Source organism: Electrona antarctica (genome assembly GCF_951216825.1).
Source record: "Electrona antarctica genome assembly, chromosome: 4".
In the NCBI taxonomy this organism is placed as follows: Eukaryota; Metazoa; Chordata; class Actinopteri; order Myctophiformes; family Myctophidae; genus Electrona; species Electrona antarctica.
In genome coordinates this window covers 33,527,147-33,544,152 of record NC_136809.1, presented here as the reverse complement: position 1 = coordinate 33,544,152, position 17,006 = coordinate 33,527,147, and the positions used below count along the sequence as shown (strand labels likewise).

At 43.7% G+C, this 17,006-nt stretch overlaps 1 protein-coding gene across 1 annotated transcript in view; it reads left to right on the top strand.

The window, feature by feature from the left end:
• LOC306921871 (protein tweety homolog 3-like) overlaps nucleotides 1-15,367 on the top strand; it is a 52,272-nt gene extending 36,905 nt beyond the window's left edge. The window contains exons 9-14 of the mRNA XM_079499173.1: nucleotides 1,542-1,634; nucleotides 1,838-1,930; nucleotides 5,003-5,139; nucleotides 7,402-7,578; nucleotides 8,765-8,840; nucleotides 11,238-15,367. Coding sequence (XP_079355299.1) covers nucleotides 1,542-1,634; nucleotides 1,838-1,930; nucleotides 5,003-5,139; nucleotides 7,402-7,578; nucleotides 8,765-8,840; nucleotides 11,238-11,372 — 711 coding nt within the window. The 3' untranslated portion in view covers nucleotides 11,373-15,367. The remainder of the gene's footprint in view (nucleotides 1-1,541; nucleotides 1,635-1,837; nucleotides 1,931-5,002; nucleotides 5,140-7,401; nucleotides 7,579-8,764; nucleotides 8,841-11,237) is intronic.
• Nucleotides 15,368-17,006: the final 1,639 nt, after the last annotated feature.

The window sequence follows — 17,006 nt, the reverse complement described above, 5'->3', positions numbered from 1 at the left end:
TGTCGCAGTCCATTACAGTGTGTAGGATCAAAGAGTAAGAGCTTGAACACACAGGTGTGTTCCCCGAAGGGAGCTCAGATCAAAGTGTAGAAAATAGAGCCGCACGCTGTAGCTCCCTTTGGAAATTGTTTTCTTTTCTTTTCTTTTTTTTTCTTTTTTATTAAACTTACAGAAGAAGCCTATAGTTCTAACTTCAAACTGAGATTTGTATTTGTATTTTTTATTTTATTTAATTGACAAGATAACACATTGTCAGAATTGGAAAGAAAAATACTGTTAAGTCTACTTAAAACACTTTCTTTCTCTTTTTTGGGGGACATATAGGGCTACTCGTACAGATCTTTTTTGGGGGACATATAGGGCTACTCGTACAGATCTTTTTTGGGGGACATATAGGGCTACTCGTACAGATCTTTTTTGGGGGACATATAGGGCTACTCGTACAGATCTTTTTTGGGGGACATATAGGGCTACTCGTACAGATCTTTTTTGGGGGACATATAGGGCTACTCGTACAGATCTTTTTTGGGGGACATATAGGGCTACTCGTACAGATCTTTTTTGGGGGACATATAGGGCTACTCGTACAGATCTTTTTTGGGGGACATATAGGGCTACTCGTACAGATCTTTTTTGGGGGACATATAGGGCTACTCGTACAGATCTTTTTTGGGGGACATATAGGGCTACTCGTACAGATCTTTTTTGGGGGACATATAGGGCTACTCGTACAGATCTTTTTTGGGGGACATATAGGGCTACTCGTACAGATCTTTTTTGGGGGACATATAGGGCTACTCGTACAGATCTTTTTTGGGGGACATATAGGGCTACTCGTACAGATCTTTTTTGGGGGACATATAGGGCTACTCGTACAGATCTTGTTTGGGGGACATATAGGGCTACTCGTACAGATTTCATGGGGCCTTTAAGCAAAGCTTTGAGAAGTCTGATATATTCTGTTCTTCTTGTATAGCATTTTCCAAACCTGCCAACCGTCATCACTTCAAGTTCAAGTCCTTTAACGTTACATAATATAACAGCGATGGACCTCTCTGTTTTTCTCTGTGCAGTCAGCATACTTGTCTGCACATAATGTACTCTACGACCACTGTAGCTGGTTATGGCATTTACATAATGCATTGGTTCACATACTTTTTGATTTCAAGGACTCCCATAACTCTGAGAGTGTACAAATGGAACCAAATGGACCCATACGGGTCAATTTTGTTACATTTGTACACTCAGAGTAACAGACCTATAAGGGTCCAGAACCCCCTCAATGAACCTTAGCATATATTCCCTGGACCTCACTTTGAGAACCACAGAAATAATGCATTGCTTTTTAAAATGACTTTAATTTCCCCTTTTTTATGTGATTCAGTTCATTAGTCAAGCATTTGAATAATGTGTGTGTGTGTGTGTGTGTGTGTGTGTGTGTGTGTGTGTGTGTGTGTGTGTGTGTTGTGTGTGTGTGTGTGTGTGTGTGTGTGTGTGTGTGTGTGTGTGTGTGTGTGTGTGTGTGTGCGCGTGTTTTACAGAGGTTGTCAGGGAGCCATAAATCTTTGGTGGAGATGCAGGATGATGTGGCAGAACTACTGAGATCAGCGACACGTGATTATCCCAGCACCAAGGTGTGTGTGTGTGTGTGTGTGACTGTGCGTGTGTGTGTGTACGTGCGTGCGTGCGTATGTGCTGTGCGCGGGTGGGTGGGTGTGTGCGTCAAAGTGCTGAATTATTTTTGGGGAGGATTAGTTGTGATAATTGGCATGTAAACACAAGTTTATTCTTCTGTATTTGTGCGTGTGTGCGTGCGTGCACATTTGTGCGTGTGTAGGGGACTCTAGAACAGATCCAGACAGTATTGAACTCCACTGAGGTCGGTCTGCACCAACTCACTGCTCTAGTGGACTGCCGCAGCCTACACATGGTGAGTCACTGTGTGTGTGTGTGTGTGTGTGTGTGTGTGTGTGTGTGTGTGTGTGTGTGTGTGTGTGTGTGTGTGTGTGTGTGTGTGTGTGTGTGTGTGTGTGTGTGTGTGTGTGTGCGTTCGAGTGAGCACATGTGTCGTGACTTGTAAAATAATGGGTGAAACAATCCCCACTTAGGACTGATAAATATATCGATACATTATATTGATAAACTACGGGAATTTTTCAATCTAACGTACAAACCAACACGGATGTGAGTGCAAAATCATCTTAGGACACGGTTCACATGTGATTCATGACACATTCATATCTGGCCAATCACAGCGTGAGAATGATGGGGTGTTGATAGATGTGGCAGCTAAAAACAATCTTCATTTAAATATCACACCCCTAAATATTCTGGTTTCAGAGGCATCGCCCCCTGGAGGCAATACATCCAAGAAGATGAAATGATCTCACATTGAAACTTTAATGATTCCAATTGAACCAATTGCAATTTATGCTATTGTCAGCCTGAAAAGTGGCATTAAATGAAGTCCGAAAATAGCATTGCTGTTGTCAAAATAACTCCAGCTATTTTGTAATGGCTTATATTTCTAATCTTAAACCTTAAACTCCCCCCAAAACATCTCAAAATGAATTATTGTTACACCAAAAAAAATAACCTTGTTAACAATTTGAAAATAGGCTTTTAACACTAGGATGTCTGAAAAAAATTCACTACTACTATGACGGCTAACGGTCAGGATGACCGTGTTTTTCGTGCTATTTGATTGGCCATTCTCTCCCCCACTCCTAATGATCTTCACACCTCTCTCTGCACCCGTTGACGGCTTGCCATTGTCTTCTAAATGTTACATTCCAACTATAATTCAAGGCAGCAGTTTCAACTCGACAGGACAACTCAAGTTATTTTTTATGTTTTATTTCAGTTTACCAAACTATAATTATAGTGACGGTGTGAGCGCTATATTGAATACCCTTGCGCAGCAAACACTGTCCGACTTTGTATTGAGCCAATAAAATAGGCTACCACACGTTATTGTATAACAGCCAGAGCCAGGCACATTGCTCAGAGTCAGACGAAATACGACATTAGTTATATATTGTCATTTTTATATAGAGGGGGAAACATCGATGTAATTAATATATATTTGATTGATTGTGCCAAAAAAAGGAAAGAGCTGTGCGTGCAAATCAGAAAAGTTTACAGACAAAGGAGTTGGGAGTTTGGGAGCGGCTAGCCTTCTATATAATGCTGCGCACATATTAGCCTATATATATTTTAAAAATACCCAGCATAATTTTTGGGAAGGCTAAGCCTGGCCTAGCCTTACATACCCGCCGCCTATGATCGATGTAATTTATATATATTTGATTTATTGTGCCAGCAGAGAGGTCCGTAGCAGCAGCACGGTTTATATATACACCATAGGATAGATCAAGTCATGTGACGCATCACCGCCACAAATAGTGCTACAGCGTTATCTAAAATGCACTTCCGCATACCTCACCGTCAGTTACTTGGATATTTTCTCCCTCTCCACGAGAGAGGGAGAGAGAAAAAAAGAGAGCCGTGATGCGTGGAAATCAGTTCCACTGGTCGCGTGCAGAAAAGTTTACAGACAAATAAGGACGGACAGAACTGTTCTTCTGACTGACAAAACATTTAGAAGTTCGGGACGTCTATCGGGTTGGACTGATTTCAAACACTGTCATTTTTATTTGGCATCGCGCATCGGCAAGCATTCTCGCTCCAAGGAAAGGAAATGTCGGTCGGGTCAAACAGACCATGCTATAAACTTTATTATTCCAGGATAATTGATTTATTTTTATCATCGCCACCTTACATAATTATGCTATAAAGATGGCGTGTATAGTCAACATGTATTTATATCTATTGAGCTATGCGTTTGGTTGAAACAATACGCCAGTCAGTCAACACACCATATTTCACCATATTTTTTTGTTTCGAGAAATAAAGTCAGACATCGTTATTTCTGCAAACCGCATATAACAAATATAACATCTAAAACAACAAACTTACATTCGTAATGTAAGTTTGCCTACACGTGGAAGTAGTTGGAATGCAAATGACACATTAGCTTGAACAATGCCCGTCTCCAGCCGGGAGGGAGGTGTGAACTTCACTGCTTGCGGGGGAGAAAGGGTGAGGAGTCTATAGAGCGGTCCCACGGACCAAAAAAGAGCAGACATTTTAGTAGAATTATGTCTAAAATCATATTTCCAAAACGTTTCAGATGGGAAAAAAAACAGATGGTTTGAATCGAACATTTAGAAAAAGTCATGCAAGGGGAACTTTCTCAGGACTTCATGGGCAAAGAAAATCCACTTCAAAATGTCAAAATCGGTCAGCCAGACCGCTCCGACGCGCTAGTGTTGTGATAAATATGTGCCTGCATACGCATAGATACCAGTTAGAAATATATATGGTCTAATTATGATTGACTGAGATAGATTTGTTATGCTCCACCTTACTCCCACGCTGACTCAAAAACACGCGTACGTGAGTTGAGATTTGACGTGGGATTTGAACGCTGTCTCTGCTCAATAGATAAACCACAAGCTTTGAACGCTGTCTCTGCTCAATAGATAAACCACAACGCTGTCTCTGCTCAATAGATAAACCACAACGCTGTCTCTGCTCAATAGATAAACCACAACGCTGTCTCTGCTCAATAGATAAACCACAACGCTGTCTCTGCTCAATAGATAAACCACAAGCTTTGAACGCTGTCTCTGCTCAATAGATAAACCACAAGCTTTGAACGCTGTCTCTGCTCAATAGATAAACCACAAGCTTTGAACGCTGTCTCTGCTCAATACATAAACCACAAGCTTTGAACGCTATCTCTGCTCAATAGATAAACCACAAGCTTTGCGGGGAATTGACCGTAAGGCCAGTTTTCGTTTGTCGTACATTCATTTCGTAATGAGTCTGACTGTCTTTGCAGCCGACACTCGTCCCTAACCCTGACTTCTGTGATCAGCCTTCTTTTATTTGATTTTTCCTTTCCTCTCACCGACCCTGCTGCTGTCTGTGTGTCCAGGACTATGTCCAGGCATTGACAGGGCTGTGTTATGACGGGGTGGAGGGCCTCATCTACCTGGTCCTGTTCTCCTTTGTCACGGCTCTCATGTTCTCTTCCATCGTCTGCAGTGTGCCTCATACCTGGCCCAACAAGAGGTAACACACACACACACGCGCACGCACGCACGCACGCACGCACGCACGCACGCACGCACACACACACGCACACACATGCACACACATGTACACACATGCACACACACGCACGCGTACGCGTACACTACACACACACACACACCACACACACACGTGCACGCACGCATGCACGCACGCACATACCACACACACACACACACACACACGCACACTCTACAGATACATGCACGTGTAGAATCCTGTTATTACACTCCTGCATCCGTCTCTTTCGGTGAATCTAACAGCTTAAGCCTGACTTCTACTTATTCATATGAGGGAGACGTGTGTGGAAATTAGACACACTATAAGCTCACCGCGTGATTTGAGCTTGTAGATTGTCTTTTTGGCACACAGTGCCATCATACGATGAGTATAAATCGGGTCTAACTGCTCCACTGTCTTAACTTGACCTCACCTGATAATTCACCTGCGGACCAAACCATTCAACGTTCATGCATGTACTTGTTTCTTTCACTGTACATCCGTCTACACGTCCGTTCGTCCATCTGTCTGTCCGTTCGTCCGTCCGTTTGTCTGTCTGTCTGCCTGTCAATGCATTCTTCATGTCTGCCTTCTCTGCACGACCATTTTATCGTTTGTGTTTTGCTCTGCTTGTCTCTGTCTATGTTGTTCACCAGTCGACTTCACCAAAGCTTTTCAGTTTTCTGTCCTCTGAGCCCCCCCGGCCCCCGTTGTGTTACGTTAGATTCTGTGTTTTCTGTGACCCCACAACCTCCTTCTGTTCCTCCCCTCCCCTCCAGTTTGTCCTGATTTGGAAATACCCCTGGGCATCTTAGCGATAGATCATGTGTATCGATAAAGATAGTTGGCCCGATGGTTAGCTGTTCATCGACAAACAGCTTATTGTCAGTGTGTTTTATCTTATGTTCCATTAGCCTCCATGGTGTAACTGGCTTGTGATGAATCGCTGAATAGAATTGCCAGCGTAAAAAACAACCTGGTATCGGTGGTCACGCTAATTCATGGATTTCAATGATGATACACAGTCTCTCTGTTTGTGTGTACGTGCGTGCATGCGTGCTTGTGTATGACACCGGTAGTATATCAGGCTTTTAACTTTAACTTGACGCCAACTTGAAGCCAACTAATGTTGGCATTGCTGCTTATTTGGCTAACTGTGTTGCTCTGAATGGGATCGATCAAAAATTAAACTGGCGAAATAGCACCCACCCCCTGGTGGCCCCATTGGGAATGACTTCCTTTCTGGGTGTTCCTTCTTTGCAGGCCCCCATTTTAATATTCTTTATACAACTCATTTCCTCTTTCCTTTCCTTCAAGTCATTGCAGCCCTGATGTGACAATGTAGCTCACATACAGTTAAGTCCACTAAGGACTAATGTAATTGGACAATATTGTGCATAATTTCCAGGTGAGCAATGTACTAGAAAAACGTCTGTGTTCTCTAGATGGAGACACGTCTTCCAAATCAGCACACATCTTATCTGATGCCTCATTCTTTTTCGTTGCTGGCCGTTTTACATTCCCGACCATTTTTATGTCTGAAAATGGTTTGCCCAACCCTGCCATTTTATCTATTTTTTTCCTGACATTTTTTGCTTTAGTTTCTCATGAAGCACTCAAAGATGCATGAATTTGAACGTTTGAAATGGATTGTTGCAATCCGGACAGCTTCAAGTATGAAAATGATTCAAAAGAACAATGAAGGATGAAGGATTTGACTGCATGTTCCTTCTTATCAAACGGGAATAGAGTGTAATGATATATAATCACACATCTAATGACACAGCTTCATAGGTCTTGTTTGCTGGGAAACTATGATCTTTGTGGCAATCTAAGAAACCTTCTTTTACAGTTTTGTAGTGAATTGCGCAGACTTTCTTTTCTATTCAGCAGCATTGGGGGCCGGAGGCATGAAATGAAACGACCTTGCAGTGTGTGGGCTTCCTACTTCGTCGCACGAGCCTTTCCCTCGACAAAAATGACATATTGTCAGCTGAAAAACGGGAAACTGCTGCTACTACTTATTTTTCTTTCTGTCTATAGTGACATGTGTCGAAAGGGTCGGGTGACGAAGTCCAGTAAAATTCCTCTCCCTCCTCTCCTCCTAACATCCTTTTCAACCACTTGTTTTCACTGTTGTTTCTCTCGGATATACCCCCCCTCCCCCTATGCCCCTGTCCTAATTCCCCCCACCCCTCCCACGCCCCCTCTGTCCTTAACCCGGCCCCTGACCAATCCAAGGACGGATGAGGAAGATGGAGAGGAAGAGTCGGGCGCCTCACGGGGCGGTGGTGTGCACGATAACCTGTACCGCGTTCACATGCCCAGTCTCTACAGCTGTGGGTCCAGCTACGGTAGCGAAGCTAGCCTGCCCGCTACCGCCCACACTGTCAGCAATGCCCCCGTCACTGAGTACATGTGAGTTTAGCACCCACCGCTAGCTGGCCGCTAGCAAGGATCCACACACTGCCTGCTCGCTATACGACCTAGAGTCAATGCTGATCTACAGCACACTGCCTGCTATGTATGTAGGTTAGTGTAGTTAGCTGCCTGCGATGTCAGCATGTCCTTTGTGACACATTGTTAGCAATATTGTCCTTTTGGCACTTTTCCACTGTGTGGTACCAGCTCAACTCAATGAAGACTCACTCTACGACTGCCTTTTTTTTGGTTTTCCATTAGGTAGAAGTACTAAGTCGTTTTCTGTTATCACCTCCGTTGTGGTTCCAAGTATGCTGAAGCGATACCAAAAGGTGACATATGAAAACAGTTAACTTCAGCATTGTTTAACACTCTCCTTTATAGTGGATTGAGGAGGTTCTATCTGCAGTGGAAAACAAAGTAATGCGAGTAGAGTTGAGTTGAACCTGTGCCATGCAGTGGGAAAGCATCATTAGTCCAGTTAGCACCCTTCATTAGTTTTCCTCTTTGCCTGTCAGCACAAAACCCACTTACAGAGCATTTGAGTTGGGCACTCAATATAGTGTTAGCTGACATTAAAAATGAAAGATTTCACACTGCTTGCCTTGACAATTTGCGACAAGATTACAGGAATTGCCTGCCCTGATTTCAAGCACACAGAATATAAGTTAGTGAGCATTCAGTGCAACACTGTTTATTATAAGTTTATGCCACCACTGCCTGCTACAATGTGATCTAGCACAATCAATATGTTGCAAGGATAAATCTACGTTTAAGTATGACATCACTTGTATGCTTAAAACTATATTGCCGGTAAAAATCCTCAAACCTCAAACTATCATTGATATCAAGTTTTTAAAACATGCATGACATGGTTGCGTCATTTTTTAATCCATGCGTTTATATAATGGTAACAACGTGTTTTTTTGTAGTCATGTACTGTCACAATGTTTCTACTCAACCAGTGTCCCATGCTGAGACTACAAAGATAATGGTCGCTGTGCTACTTACCATGTTACCTACTTCTGCGATGTCCATAATATGATGACGGTTCCAAAAGTCTAAACAACACAATACAAATAAATAAAAGCGTTATAGTTGATACGTTGTGACCACAGGTCACCCCTCATTCTGAGCATGCTCTGAGCAGCCACATGCAGTAACCTCTTATTCTATAATGCAGGAGCCAGAATGCAAACTTTCAGAACCCTCGGTGTGAGAACACCCCCCTGATTGGCAGGGAGTCCCCTCCACCCTCTGTAAGTGCACACTTTCTAGTACACACTCTCCCCTTTGGCTGTGTTCCAATACCCACACTACAGCTGCTAACCAATGTAAGACCTGGAAACCTGAAAAGTGCATATTTACGGCGACGCCAGTCACAAATTTGACATGACCGCGTTCATGCACTCGTCTATTTACTATGCTTATATCGTGCTAGTAGTGTGGATGTTGGAAAGTAGCACCCTATCCCCTACACCACTGCAAGTATCCACTCTGCTCATCCTAGAATGGAACTCCTTTACGAAGGTCATTTTGGCAGCCTGGGATAACAGGGATGTTTAAATGCAGACTGTTGCTCGCAAAAGTGCACAAAAACAGAGCCTTGACTATGGTAGTTTTAATGCCTATTTTAATTGTTGAGTCAGTCTAATACGTGTTAACTTCCCTCCATATTTGCATATTATCTATTTCTGATGTAAAACAAAAACCTGGTTAGTTTTGCTGTGCTTATGTCAGCACAGTACGAGAAGGAGTTGTCCCCAGTTGATGGGATTTGTAGTCTTTCTACATTTGACTACTTTCCAAGCGTTATTAGAAAGACAAACCTGGTTCTTCATCTGTTTTATTGATATCTGAAGTGCACAAACACAGTCACGCGCATGCACGGCATGCGCACACACACACACACACACACACACACAGTTACACACACACACACAGTCACACACACACACATACACTGTCCAGCAGTATTTGTAGTGCATGACGGAGTGTGGCCAGATCTCGCAGAGTGATTGAATGTTTCAACTCAGCCAAGCCTGAGTCCAGTGGCAGGTGTTTGATGCAGAATCTCAGTAAATGTCCCTCTGGGCCTGCTCCAGTCGATATGAAACGTAGCCACAAATAATGTCTCGTAGCATTCCACTCTTTCTGCTGTATGTGTCCTCGCTCCATGTCACCCAGACGGAGCCCTCTGCGGTCCAGGGTTGAGTTCTGAGAGTCGCGCGTATACCCCCGGGCCCGGGACCTTTCAGACAAAACTACTGTAGCCCCACCCCTCTACCCCCAACCCCTCACCGCCATAGTGTGTCTCTGTGTATCTTCAGCTCCAGGTGCATGATGTGTCCCAGGTGTATCTGTACCGATCCCCCCCACCCCTCTCCCCATCACCACCGTCACTGTCTGGACCACCATCCAACGTTCTTCTTCTTAACAAAGAGCACATGTCTCCTTCCACCTCCTGCTCCTAAACCTGCAGCAAACCCCTACAAAGTGGACACAAGTCAGTGGCCCAGGTGTGCTTTCATCACCAGCCACGTTGTCCCAAGTGTCCTCACAGAGGCCTCCATGTGTAGCTCCTCCACTAGAGAGCACTAACTCATACCAGGCTAACCTTCTACATCAGAACTAGAGCACTAACTGCAAACCACGTCCAGGCCTCCTAATTTAAAATAACCACTTTATGAATTCACAACACCGCTAATCTGCTGCATATACTGAGTGTTTGTAACCAACCCCCTGGCTGTCCAAATGACTGGTGAGAGCATTTCAACTGTGTGTGTGTGTGTGTGTGTGTGTGTGTGTGTGTGTGTGTGTGTGTGTGTGTGTGTGTGTGTGTGTGTGTGTGTGTGTGTGTGTGTGTGTGTGTGTGTGTGTGTGTGTGTGTGTGTGTGTGTGTGTGTGTGTGTGTGTGTGTGTGTGTGTGTGTGTGTTTCTGTGTTTCTGTGTGTGTGTGTTTCTGAGTCTGTCGTGTGTTATTTCACAAGTGAAAAAACAAAACAAAACATGCATCACATCTGTCTGTCTGTCTGTCTGTCTGTCTGTCTGTCTGTCTGTCTGTCTAGCTGTCTTGTCTTACCATCGACAGTCCCAGTTTTCTCTCCCTCTCTCTCCACTTTAACTCTTCCCAGCCATTCCCCTTTACTTCATCAAATGCACATGTATTTAGTGTAAGTGTTAAGCGGAAAGTCTATCGCAAAACAACATATCACAGCACACATTGCAAGCTTTTTATTTTACTATTCCCTCCCCCAGTTTTTGCAGTTGACTAGCTGAACAAGCAAGTTTCTTCAAGGATTACGTTCCTCACTCCTTCCTTGTCATTGTTTGATTGCTAAACCATTCCGTTCTACAGCATCAATAAGAGGCTGACCATAATCATGTATTCATTCATCCTCTCGTTGTATTACGTTTTGTTTAGTCCCCCCCAAATCTCTTTTCTCTGTCTTCCTCCCTGCCTCAGACTGATAGCCTCATTCCATCTGTTCACATCGCATCTCCTGCTCTCTTCATCCGCTGGTCTCCGCTCGCTGCCTCTCTCCCCTTCCTCCTCCGTTTCTCTCTCTCACTCTCTCACACGTTTTCTGTGTTCTCGCCTCGTCCCTGCTCTCTTCGTTCTCTCTCACCTCTCCTATGTGACTGTCCCCCTCCAGTACACCTCCAGTATGAGAGCCAAGTACCTCGCCACCAGCCGACCCGACCAGAACCGACGCTCCGTTCCCAACGACCAGCTCGACCCGGCCAGCCGGCCTCACCCCGCCGCCCGGCCGCAATCATCCGTCCACTAGGATCCACCGACCAGGCGACTACCGCCACACCAAACCGCTCCCACCAACTGAACCATGAATCCTTAAGATAAAATCCCCTCAACCGGGGGGGGGGGAGGCCAATGGCGTCCCAAGAACCAAAACGGATCTCAGAACCACCGTTCGGGATCGTACTACCAAGACTCACTCAGACAAGCACCAAGCATCCACTGCCTTGGAGTGCAACATCCCAGACCCGTTCACACAATGAAGGTCTCCGTCATCTCTCACGCCAGGAATGCTGGTGCTCAGTCTGCAGTGGTTCTCAAACGTTTGGATTTCAAGGACACCCCCAGTTTGTTATGCGTTAGGGCCACGTATCCCCCATAACTCTGAGAGTGTACAACTGGATTTGTACACGCTCAGAGTTACAGACCTGCAAGGGTCCATTTGGTTCCTAACTAACAATAATTTAGCTCGGGGAAGGGACCCCGTGGAACCTCCTCAAAGACCCCCTGGCAGCCCCCGAACCACACTTTGAGAACCACTACGCCTACAGCTTCACTCTCTGTCCAAAACTGGATTCCTTGTCCATACCCCTCCTCCCACTGTACACTGCCCTCCGCTGGAGATTCCTGGCACTACACTGAGCGCCACTTGAGTCCCCTGATAGAGCACATTACATTCAGGACACACACACACACACACACATGCGTGCGTAATGCTGGCGCATGCTGCGCACGCACACACACACACACACACACACACACACACACACACACACACACACACACACACACACACACACACACACACTGTACAGACTGTAAATATTGATCAAGTGTGTTTCATTCCGAACCCATTAGGCATAGACTGTAAAATAGAGTCATAATCATCTAACATGGTGATTAGTGTGTGTCATGGTACTGTTGCTGTATTACTCTCATGTAATCACACGCACACAACACTTTGAGAACCACTGGTCTAAAAGAAGCTGCCTGTCTCTATGAACATGAAGCAGCCAGTGAAGCAGAAAAGCCATGAGACTGTAGATAGAAGATAGAATTCTACATCCTCTCCTAACTAAACCGTGCTGTTTAAACTAAAGACCTATAACTTGAATCGTGAGCTCCGGAGCGTTCATGTCTCTCTGTGCTTTGTTCAGCGTGCCTGTCGGTGCGTCGATTAATATGCTTTTTTTGTTTGTTTAACATAAAATATGAGCCAGGAATGCTACGTTAGAAGAACAGTTCCAGGTGGTATTAATGGCCTGGGTAGTGTAGACGAAAGGATATTGGAGAGCTCTATATGTGCCAAAACTCTGGATAATGAGGGATGCTTAACCCCGCCCCTGGCTTCTCCCTCCCTCGCCCATCAACTGCCTCCATGTGACTTGAAAAGGGGAAGAGGGAAAACACTTTGAGAAGGATTTCTTTTTTTTTTAAATCTCATTGTAAATATAATAAATTAAAGAGGGGACAGAATGCCCAACCACGAGAAGACAGTGGACACTAATGGTGACTTTGTGAGACATGTGGGCTTAACAGGGGGTGATGCCCATCAGCTGTGAGACATGTGGGCTTAACGGGGGGTGATGCCCATCAGCTGTGGTTCCAGAATGCAGAAGGAACTGAAAGTGATTCCTTTTACCGTTCAGAGCACAAAGGAAAACATACGAACAACAAACAAGGAAAATGGTAACCTGTGTAAACAATTTTAAAAACGCCCTTTTTCCTGAATAGTCCCTTTCATAGACGCGTCCCACTAGAATCAAGGACATCACAAAGCGGGTGCTTTTTCCTTTTTCTTGGTTCGTAAGCTGACATTAAGAGCTGTGGTGCTGCATCCAAGTAATCCTGATAACGCGGAGCATCTTTTTATCCCTTCTTAGCCACTGTCATTGCGGTTTAACCCCCCGTCTCCTCCACCCTGTCTTAGTTATTTTTGTAATTTTCTTTTTATCTGGAAGATCTGCCGCAAAGAAAACGGAGAGGGCAGAGGCCGGAGAGATCGAGGAGGAGGTCAACCCCCCGAGGATGTTTAGTTTTGTCATATTTTCGTTTCGATTGTTTTGTTTTCCCTCAAAAGCACAACAATGCTTTTCAAGGTGACATTGTGGACACTGGGGACACTGCCAGCGGATTCCTGCCTCTCTCTCTCTCTCTCTCTCTCTCTCTTGACTCTGTATAGTGTATAAAAACCAATCTAGTCGTGAACCTGTGCGTGTGACATCATCATCACCACTGTGTGATTGGCTATTGCTGTATCTCAGTGTTACTGTGTGTAAGTATGGTTAATCTGATGTGTCTGATTGGGCAGAGAGTGGGGCCCGCCCCCTATCTAGTGGTACCTTGCCTGCATAATTTCCGCACACATGCATGCATGCGCTACACACACACACACACACACATGCTACATGCGGTACACACACACACACACACACACAGACACAGACACACACAGTCACACACATACAAACACACACACATCACAAAATCACCACACTGTTTACTACACTACTGTTTACTTCTGCATCTAGCATTAGCACCCATTTGCCCTCTCACAGCCCGTGGCATCACGGACGACCATTTGCATTATGGGTGACGTAGTATGTTTATCAAGCTATTATAGAGGAGTGCCTAGCCGAGGGAAATAGAAGTGTAGTGATTTTCAGTGGACGGCACCCTAACCTTCACCTTCCAACGGCACGCAGTGTTTTAATACGTTTAACTGTCCTTAATTCATTCATTAATGACCACTTCTCGTACTAGCGAGACAATCTTTACCTGTGTGATATTTTACTATACGATTACGTTCCTTCACGCCACGCTAACAGCTAGCGCTACCTGTACTGTGGTACTTTACAGTGTTTGGGGCAAAGAATAAAATAAAAATAAAAAAAATGATTTGTTGGACTAGTCACTGAACAATGGCCTTTCTTTCACAATGTTTTTTAAACTCTTAATACACTCTTCATATCACTACATGTTTTTTTTCTCTCTCTTGTCTTATTAAAAAAAAGTTAAACTTTAATGATAAAACAATAGCTAGCTGTTTTTCTAGGAGAAGAAAAGGCAAGAGCAACGTTTTTTGTTTGTTTGTTTTTCCTTTCTTATTAATGGTGAATGGCTCTCCGTCTTGCATTGCAATGTTTTAATAAAACAGTATTCCAGTGTAGGTCTGCAACACCTGACTCAAAATGGTATTTGGAGTCCTGTCAGAGAGCTTCCACTGAGTTTGGTCTCAATCTCAGCTGACAAACGTCAGTATTGTTAAGCCATTTCTACAAAATGTCTGCTAAATCCTAACGGTTTTCTGAAAAACTTATGTTGCTAAATATCAGTGCTCAAAACTTTTTCATGTCCAAACATTCTATGCATTTGGTTGTGGACCCCCCCTTCTCAGAATATTTTGTTCCAGGTACACCCAGAAGCAAATATTTGAGTTAAAAATGTCTAAATCTAAAAAAAATAAAGATTAGCAACATTTTAAAGAGCTTCTAAAATAGCAGATCTACATGCTCATAGCGTGGCACAAAGTGACATGCTCTGAGCTTGTATATCTGCTATTTTTGAATAGCCAACCAATGTGCCATATATAGGCCCATAGCTAAACTTACACAGATGCTTTCCCAGTTTTAATGGGTTAAATGTCTTAGCCAAGAAATCGCTAAATCTAACAGCTGTGAGCTTGTGGATCAGCTATTTCTTGTGAATGCCCCGCCCCCCAGAATAGAGACCGTTGTTGTATTGGGGTTCAAGAAGTTAAGTTAAGGGCAAGTCTCATCTCTATACCTTCTTGAGGCTAGATGATGGAGCAAAGAGGTCGAGAGGTTATCTTACAGGCTCAAATACAGTTCTATCCAGGTGTGGTAGATGTCTTCTGTTTTTTCTATGGCTGTTTTTAATTTTCTGATGGATTAACTAAGATATTAATAATGATGATGTACATGTCAAAACTGTGGTAATGATATCATTCAGCCTGGAATAAATGTTTTAAAAAAAAAAGTGAAAAGAAATTAAAGCAACTTTAACTTACGCATGTTAGAGTGTTCTTTTTTGTGTACACTGTAGAATCTGTCTTTCAAGGATAATTAAGCCTACTTTTGCATAGGTACGGTACATGTGGTGCTGAGGGCGCTGCGCCAGCCCCTGTTGGTGGTGGGACACACACAAACACACGCACATTCATTTTTAATAAACTATTACCCGGTTCAATTAATTCATGGGGAAAGGGAAGGCACTTTCTCCCAAAATCAGGTAAGGCATACATTTGGTTATTGTTTATTGCTGCTGTGCATAAATGGGGTGTTAATGTGTGCATGTTGTGTGTCCTTGACTGTCTAGTGGCTCTAGCCTCTTTGATTTGCATAATACACAGGCTCTTTAATTTCCAATACAAGTAACTATAAAATCCAACACACTGTTGGTGAAATATAGAACACTGTCAATATAGAACACTTGTATTGTGTGTGTGTGTGTGTGTGTGTGTGTGTACTGTACATGCTGCGCTACATGCAGCAGAATAATTATAACAAATTGACTTGAGTATAGAAAATGTTTGATTGATTGATTGAAGTATTTATTAACAGTTTGCAGAATGACAGTACATTTCAAGCACAACTCAATACAAAAACTTAACAGCGAGTGGATGACCCAATAAAGCACTACACTTGTTTACAAGAGGGTCCACCTTGTTCAATTCATCATAACATTTAGAGACGTACACATATACACTTCTATATAGCCAAAGAACAGGAAATCATTATAAAGGAGGTAAAAAGGGGAAAGAAAACATATACTCTACAGTGAGGGGGAAAAGGGGTGGGTGGGGGATTCAGATTTTACCGTGCCAGTTTCAAATTGCAGCCTTCCGTAGTTGCCCTTTGAGAGCGGTTTTGAAGAAGTCAAGGGATTTGCATGTCTTAATGACTGTTGGTAGGGAGTTCCACATGTTGGTGGCATAGGAGCGAAAAGAATTTAGTCCCTTGTTTGTGCCAAATCTGGGTTGCACATGGTTTGTTGAACTCCCTCTGGTGTTGTGGGTGTGGACTTCGTTGACATTAAGGAAGTATTTAGACAGGTGGTGGTGTATCGAATCTTGTGGACCAGACCCAATGCAAGATGCTGTACTCTGTCATCAACCCTAAGCCATTCCAGCCTGTCAAAGTGGGCAGGGGTGAGGTGGGTTCGGGGAGTGAGGCCAAGTATATATATATATGGCCATCTCCATAAATGAAGACCACAACACTGACCTCATCTAACCCTGGATAACCATACCTGGAGAAGACTGGATCATCAGCTAGATCTGCATATATGGAGCCGGCCAGCAACTCTACATCTGACCTCAAACCCTTAGATCTCTATATATGGAGCTGACCTGTTCTGACATTCCATAATGTTGATCCAGCCCCACCCGTCCTTCCTGTTCTGACATTCCATATGTTGATCTGACCTCATCAAACCCTGTACACTCAAGACTCTGTCTGTCTGTCTGTCTGTCTGTCTGTTCACGTGTGAGAACTTAGTGTTAAAGTGGCAGTTTTTTATCAATACCATTTTGTACAGCATGACTTTGGCTGACAAATGTGAAAAATATACATTCTTTATATTTATAATTTTATATATATTATTATAATGATTAGGAATGAATCAGTATAATACACACTCACATACA